The sequence below is a fragment of the Micromesistius poutassou genome, assembly GCF_964030765.1.
Source record: "Micromesistius poutassou genome assembly, chromosome: 2".
Taxonomy (NCBI): Eukaryota; Metazoa; Chordata; class Actinopteri; order Gadiformes; family Gadidae; genus Micromesistius; species Micromesistius poutassou.
Window position 1 is genome coordinate 14346686 of NC_140272.1, and position 7500 is coordinate 14354185.

The following is a 7500-nucleotide window of genomic DNA, read 5'->3' on the forward strand; positions in this document are numbered from 1 at the left end:
TGTGTGCAGAGCCATGGATTATGTACGTCAAGGTGCTTGTGTGGCTGAACAAATCCCAACAGACACCAACAAGGGGCCCTGAGTGGCCCGGGCCCCTGGTGGTGGTTGTCGGGCGCTTGTCGGTGGAAGTTCTCTTGTTGGCCAACTTGAGGTCCACATTCTGTAGTTGGGTGTTGGTGTTTGAACAACCAACGGTTAAAACACCTTGTTTGACTTGTAGCATGAATGGTTTTTTAGGCACAGAGAAATGCTCATTCATTCGTTTTTTAAGTGCTCATTAATAATTGACTCAAATTATTAAGTGTGTGTTAATAAGTGCCAAAAGAAAGATTCATGTAGTTGAACTAACTTTTTATGTGGTGTGTTTTCAAATCCAGGCCCTGTTTCAACGCTGAGATCAAGGAGCCGGCACGTATCAGAGGACACAGTGTCCAATTGTAGGAACACCTTAGAGTCTTCATTGATCATTGATTTGGCTCATTATTTTTGGTATGGTTTATCACTGTTTGGTTTTATTATATGACGATGTTCTGATGTTATACTCTGCAGCTACGTACCAGGGTGTGTCTGTCACTCTAACTCTGGACAAAGCTCCTGTTGCTGGTGTGCCCATCATCTTCAGGGTAACGATAATCAATAAGGAGACGGTTGCCAAGGAGATCATTGAGCATCTCAATGCCCAGGCCAAACAATACAACCACAGCCCCTCAGATACATTCTGGGAGGGTCAGAGCATTGTGAAGCTGGCTCCATTGGAGGGTAAATTCACTTCACTCAAATCATTACATATATATAGAATATACAAAATCCCAAATTGACATTGGCATGTATGAAAGATCACCATTTTTAATTTCTAGAAAGAATTTAACTGTGAGAAGACTTAACAAATCTGATTTTGCTTTAAAGGCAGATGCATGGATTAAGAAATAAAATATGATATATTCTTAAACATTGTGGAAATAATGTGCATCTACATGAGCTGGAGATTCATATCTGCCATAGTTGATCAATGATCCAACTTCCAACAGGCTGTGTTAGTACGCAAAGAAGGCATTTTTTAAATGAGTTCCCACAAATGCCATTTTCCTCTGTACTATCTGCCACCAACTGTTCCTGAAGGTCTCTGCATGTCTCTCTCCCTCTCTTCTACAGTCAAAGTGGTCAGCCACCAGATCTCTCCTGCCCATTATGAGGATGTGGTGGGGGAGGACCTGATCAACTTGGCAGTGGTCTTGGAGGATCTGTCCAATCAGCAGCGAGTCATGGCCTGCGAGGAGTTCAACATCGAAAGCCCACAGCTGGACATAGAGGTAGGATAAACACTGACGGTCACCTGGGGTTAGCTCCTAGCAGAGTTCCGCTATGAGTGTGAATGCTAAGATAGTAAAGATCTAAACAGATTAAAAGATTTCAATTCACAATCACATTCACGGTCATACACAATCGATCAAGATGCGTAAACAGAAACATTTATGTCATTTCTTATGGCACTTATCTAATGTCAGATGTTTGCCAGTACAACATTTGAAATCTTAAGGAGAGGAGGTTTAGATGAATCCCTTCGTTTAACTTGGAAGTTAAACGAAGGGATTCATATTTTCATATTCATATTTTTGGAAAAATATGAAATAAAAAAATAAGAAGCAATATGGGACAAGGATCACACTCAAAATATGACCATCATTTCAATCAAAGTCAAAGTAAAAATCAAAAAATTAATTTTGTCTCCGTGTCTAGATTATGGACGAGGGTGCTGTGAATCCCGGCACCCAACACACGGCGGTGATGAGCTTCACCAACCCCTTCTCTGTGCCCGTCAGCGGGGTGCTGACCATCAGGGCCGCTGGACTCAAACTGGGCGAGCGGGAGTTCAGGTGAGACGACCTCTTCGGTGCCTGATGCCTTCTCTCACTCGTGTTTCAGATCTCAGTTAGAGAATGGGTGGAGGAGAATGGGTGGAGGAATGTTTGGTTCCAGGCGTGGCAGGAGGCTCACCCTACAGCACTGTGTGATTCCCTAGAATAATCGCTGCAGCTGTCACACTGTTGATGATGTGGGAGCGGCACTCATTATGTTAAACTAAACCAATGACAAATCGTCAAGATTTAATGATAAGGGTTAGGGATTAAGGGATAATCCATTTGCTTTGTCTGAGGATTGTCTCAGTGTCAAAGGCATTTCATTTGTTGTATAGGGGCCGGAATCGTTACTAAGATGTGGATTCCTGTCCGAAAGGTTTGGGATTTGAACCCATAGTCAGTCCACAGCGTGTCTGTGGAAATCCTTGAGCAGGATGCCTGAAAAGTCTTACCTGCCAATGAAATGTATCTTAAATGGTCCGCAAGTCAGGTCTGTTGTATCAGAAGTTTTCAATCTGTTTTCAATGTTATGTAGACGTGGTTCTGTTTCGTTGATCATCAGTATGTTTGAAGACATACTTATGTTAAACAATATACATAGAGAGGTGGGAATGAACTGCCTTCTGCCTTTATTGGCATGGTAATGAGAATGTAAAATGGGTGGTGGGTCATCCTGTGCCAGAATTGTCCAGGGCATGAAAAGAGTTGGGAACTCCAGGGATAAATGACTAAAGGTGTCCTGTCTCGCTTCCCTCTCATTGCAGGATGCTCAACCTGCCACCAGGGGGCAGAGTGCAACAGCCAGTGAGCTTTGTGCCACTGAAGGCAGGAACAAGGATGCTGCAGGCCAGACTCAGCCTCACCAACAGAGCCGTCGTCAGAGGCTTCCAGATGGTCACTGTCAACCGAAATTGAACATTTCCCTTTAGCTGTCTTAGTGTCTTTTTGAGGCAGTGTTTTTTTCTGTTTAAACATGTTTTAAAGTGTGAGTATTAGGAGTGGCTCGTGTCTGCAAGCACTCTTGTGTGAAAACATACTCAACAACTTTATATCTACCACAAAATCTACTGCCAAACTAGTAGGCCCTTTACACTTGTTGATGGGCAATTTCAGGTTGAACATTTAAATTATTAAAATATTTTGTATCCGTGAGAAATTGTTATTTTTGTATATTTACATTTTATTTGTATTATATATATTTCTACCTGATAATGTAAAATAATTGTTTCAATATATATTTTGCCTAAATGCTTTTAAATTAGGCTTAAAAAATTTCCTTTCCAGCAGAGGAAGCCCTTGCCCTATATTGCTCATATACAGACAATTTACATTTCAAGCGTTCTGCAAGTTACCTTCTGCATCATTAAATAACCTATATAAAGTCATTGTTTTCTTATTATTCTTACATACAAACTATTAATCCACAATAAAATGAGCGCATCTCACAATGAACAGTTTTCTCTATCAATAATGATGAAGGTATATTTGTAAAAGAAACCAGCACACTTTTCCCAGAATGCATTTAATTTATATTTATTAATCTATTATAACTGTTCAAGAAAAACACATGTAACAATAAAGCATTATATACAGACTGTAGCCAACTGACAGTGGGAGTGTAAAATGGCCCATGGACAACCATACCAGAGATTATGGGCTAAGTTAAAACATGAACAAAATATACAACCCATTATCACAAGCAATCATTCAAACCAAAAGCCTATCATACAGCATCTTTAATACATTGTTTTTAGAAATTGGGCCTTTTTTCCTCTCTGTTGATATTTTGTTGCCAAAATCACTCCTCACTCACTGTGGGATTTCACTAATTAATAAATAACTTACATTTTAAATGTAACATATGATCTATTTTTTAAAGGCTCTAACTATATAGGTAAATGTAATGTATCTAGCCTATTCAAAGTTAAAGTGATTCTAAAATATAGTGAAGGTGGGATATCAGTTAAAAATAATGTTATGGCGTTAAACCTTTTCTTCTACTCTCTATGAAGTTGGCTTGTTTACTGGAAATAATTTGATTCTCTCCCCATTCCCAAGAGACGACTTGAGATTCCTACTGGAGGGAACTTTAGATTCCGTGTCATGTTGACCATTTTCCTTGCAGTGCAACACCCTTTAAATTACACCGAAAAGTGGGGCACCACTCCTTAATTCTTTCTCAAAACAATGATAAAATAAACATAAATGACCGAGCAAAAACGTTTTCCAGTAATAAACAGCGTTCCCTGTGGTTAGATGTGTAACTTTGGTCCCTTATTTCAAAACAAAAACCTCGAAAAATGTCTTTAAAAACAGAGTCCCCCACATGTCCTCTTGGCTTGAGTCAAAAGAGGTGAGGCTGCTTCCTGTTTCAGTTGTCCGCTCCAAGTCATTATGAAGACCACCGGGGGATAAAAAAAAAAAAAAAGAACGAAGCTGCTTTCATCAGTGTCTTGGATCCATTTCACTCAGTCGCCTGGGCCTTCCTCTCTCCCAGAGCCAACGTGTGCAAAGCAGAGTGGTGGTGTTGGTGGCTGCTGCCCCCTAGAGGTAGTCCAGCTCCAGTGCATGGCTGAGCGCCTCCAGGTCAGCTCGACACGACACCCTCCAGAAAGGCATCGTCTTCTAAACACCACGGCAAACAATAAAATATTTATATACTGTTATATACATTTTTGTTATATTTATTAAAAAAAATACTGTTAACGGTGCATTACTGCAGATTTTAAATACATAAATGTAAAATGTATTCAAATCAGATTAACATATTTTATATTATATGTATTTATAAAATACCATTTTAGGCAAACAAAGTTAATGTTTAGTTTCTTATCGTCTTACAGTGAAGAATATTTATCCTTTGCATTAAAGCTTATATAATGTCTGCGAGACGGCTCTGGGTTGAGGTGGTCTCCCTGGGTTAGAGCCATGGGGGCAGATGGAGTGTTTACCTTCTTGGCCACCGTCTCCTCCTCCACTCCGTCTCCCACGACAACATAGACGGCTCTCCGTCCGAACCTCTGGGAGACGCGCTCGAAACAGCTCTCCTTCCCTGAGGAACCCCCGGATCAGTTGGTGAGCATCAGAGCTATCACTTACATCTCATACAAACGCTACGAGGTATACATGTTTCATTTTAAATATTATTTACGACTATGTACTTATTACAATTATATATATTCATTTCACAGCATTGTTAAATACTTGACCCTGACTTGTCAATAATATCCAAGGGCTCAAAGCCAAATAATGTTTAGATTTTGTTATAGATGAAAGTAGCTAATACCTGATCATTGTTGCTCAGTTGTGGTATAAGGGGAATAACCCAGTGTGGGGTGTCCCGTTATTGGAGAATCATTACTTTATTATTACTTCTGTGGTACTGAGCCACCCTGCCTTCGCCTCAGCCACATAACCCCCCCCCCCCCCCCCCCCTTCATATTTTATTTTACAATGACAGTATACCGGTCATGCTTTTTCCCTAATATATATCTTATGTGGTTTGAGTATTCAGAAAATCAAATGTAACATCATTGTTATTTGTATATATAGCAATTCGTTTCGCACAAGTCAGGTGCATTCTACATCGTGGAGCTCTCTCCGTTCCCTCCCTTCCCTCTGAGACCGGAGAAGGAGGGAGGGGATGAAGTGGATAGTATTCCAGCGATCTCTGAAACTGCTACCGCCACACTTCCGATGCACCACACAATACGCTTGCGCTCTATCCGTTGACGTCCTTCCAACTCCCTCCGCAACAATGGCTTTGTTCATTACCTCCTTCCTTCATGCCCTTACTTGACTAAACTGTGAGCAGCCTATGGCAGGGTGTCAGCATGTGAATGTGTGTGTGTGTGTGTGTGTGTGTGTCCGTGAATGTGTGTGTGTGTGTGTGTGTATGTCTCACCTGTCTTGGTGGCGCTGTAGATGTTCTCTATGGGGAACGCGGAGCCCAGGCCGTACAGCAGCACCTTGGACAGGGCTGGGATCAGCTGGGTGGTGGTCACCAGCACGTTGACACAGTTAGGCCTGGAGGAGGAGGACGAGGGCCAGGGGGGGGGGGGAAGGACAGGGTTTAGCTGGATCATCTGGAGGCTTTTGGCTCATTGTATTGATTGGTGGGTTTTTGTATTTATTATAATGATGAACTATTATTATTTCTATTTTTAAGTCTATATTTAACAAGTCATTAAGAATTCTTCTGTATGACATCCACCGGTGCTCATGGAGGAGTAAGACGTTAGAGATATGGTTTCTAAATTGTTGTTTTTGTGACATATTTTGACACATTATGACATATTGTGAATGAATGAAACCAATTAATTAATGTATCGGCTTCTTGCAGCGAGTCGTTTTATCATTTTCTCTTCATGTACATTTGCAACCATGACCAAAGGAAATAAATACCATATTCCAAAATCTCTATTAATAAACAATATTTTTTATAAACAAATTGATTTATTTATAAACAAAAATACATATCTTGGCTCACTCATTCCTGTTCATTAGGGATGGTTCAACACGGTAAATGAATGGCAATCTTGATCAAAATCATGTGCACTTCCCAGCTTTTTTCCTGGATGCACAAACAAGCAGAAACGAAAGCACTCCGCAGAGTTCACGACCCCCACACATCAACCCAGGCAGGAACCCACCTGGAGTTGATGAGAGCCAAGGCCTTGAGCGCCTGGGTCAGCCAGAGGTCGGTCAGGACCTCCATCTCCCTCCTCAGCTGGAGCCACTCCTCCCTCTTAGGGCTGCCCAGCAGACCTGCCGCCAGGGGAGGAAGAGGAGGAGGGTGAGGAGGTGAGGATGATGATGATGATGATGATGAGGATGGTGTTGATGACGACGATGAAGTGGATAAGGGGGATGATGAGGATGGTGTTGTTGTTGTTGATGGTGGATGATTCAATGATGTGAGAATGAGGAAGACAAGGAAGAAGAGATCGATGAAGAAATCAAAGAATAAATAAGCTAGTCCATGCTTATTCGACGGACAAAAGAAAACACTAACAATCAACAGGAAAGCGGATCTACCGCACTGCGATCTTGCGTAAATCCCTGAGAGATTGGTACACAGGGCTTCCACGTATGCTCCATTCTCCTGATGGACAAATCTCACACGATGATCCCACAGCCAAAACCCCAAAACCACATGTTGTTTCTTAACATAGTGTAGTAATCAGCCCTGCCTGAACACAGCCAGTGTTGGCATGGCTCACCCTGGAGGCTGTCTGGACATTAGAACAGCTGCACACTCTCCATTTCAGACCACAACCGTATCACCTCCTATCTAAAGGTTGTGTGAAAACACGATCTACAAGCCCAAACCCGCTGGATTTTCTGAGTTGTACTTTTCGTTCAGATTTTCTGAATATATATATACAAACAGCACATGTATTTATTTATATTCATAAAGTATTTAATTATTTTTGTTAAATCTTAGTTTTATTTCCTAAAAATGTTTGAGCCTTTCCGACAATATAGTGCTTAAACTTGGCTCTGTGTGGCCAGTGTGACGTGAGGCACAGCCCACAGTCACAAGACCCTTCAACGACGAGCACGCATCCCACCGAGCAGGACGTGTTAACACTCGCGATGAAACCCCGCATCAAAGCGTCATCGCTCCCAGACGCCTCCA

At 41.6% G+C, this 7500-nt stretch overlaps 2 protein-coding genes across 2 annotated transcripts in view; one reads left to right on the forward strand and one right to left on the reverse strand.

The window, feature by feature from the left end:
• tgm5l (transglutaminase 5, like) overlaps positions 1-3201 on the forward strand; it is a 7475-nt gene extending 4274 nt beyond the window's left edge. Inside the window, exons 10-14 of the mRNA XM_084463682.1 lie at positions 378-437; positions 550-759; positions 1153-1310; positions 1738-1874; positions 2624-3201. Coding sequence (XP_084319808.1) covers positions 378-437; positions 550-759; positions 1153-1310; positions 1738-1874; positions 2624-2774 — 716 coding nt within the window. The 3' untranslated portion in view covers positions 2775-3201. The remainder of the gene's footprint in view (positions 1-377; positions 438-549; positions 760-1152; positions 1311-1737; positions 1875-2623) is intronic.
• A 1202-nt stretch (positions 3202-4403) lies between these two features.
• The window catches only part of eya2 (EYA transcriptional coactivator and phosphatase 2), a gene marked incomplete at both ends in the record, with an annotated part of 13933 nt that continues 10836 nt past the window's right edge, over positions 4404-7500 (reverse strand). The window contains 4 exons of the mRNA XM_084463430.1: positions 4404-4484; positions 4811-4911; positions 5764-5885; positions 6512-6626. Of these exons, the coding sequence (XP_084319556.1) occupies positions 4404-4484; positions 4811-4911; positions 5764-5885; positions 6512-6626 (419 nt within the window). The remainder of the gene's footprint in view (positions 4485-4810; positions 4912-5763; positions 5886-6511; positions 6627-7500) is intronic.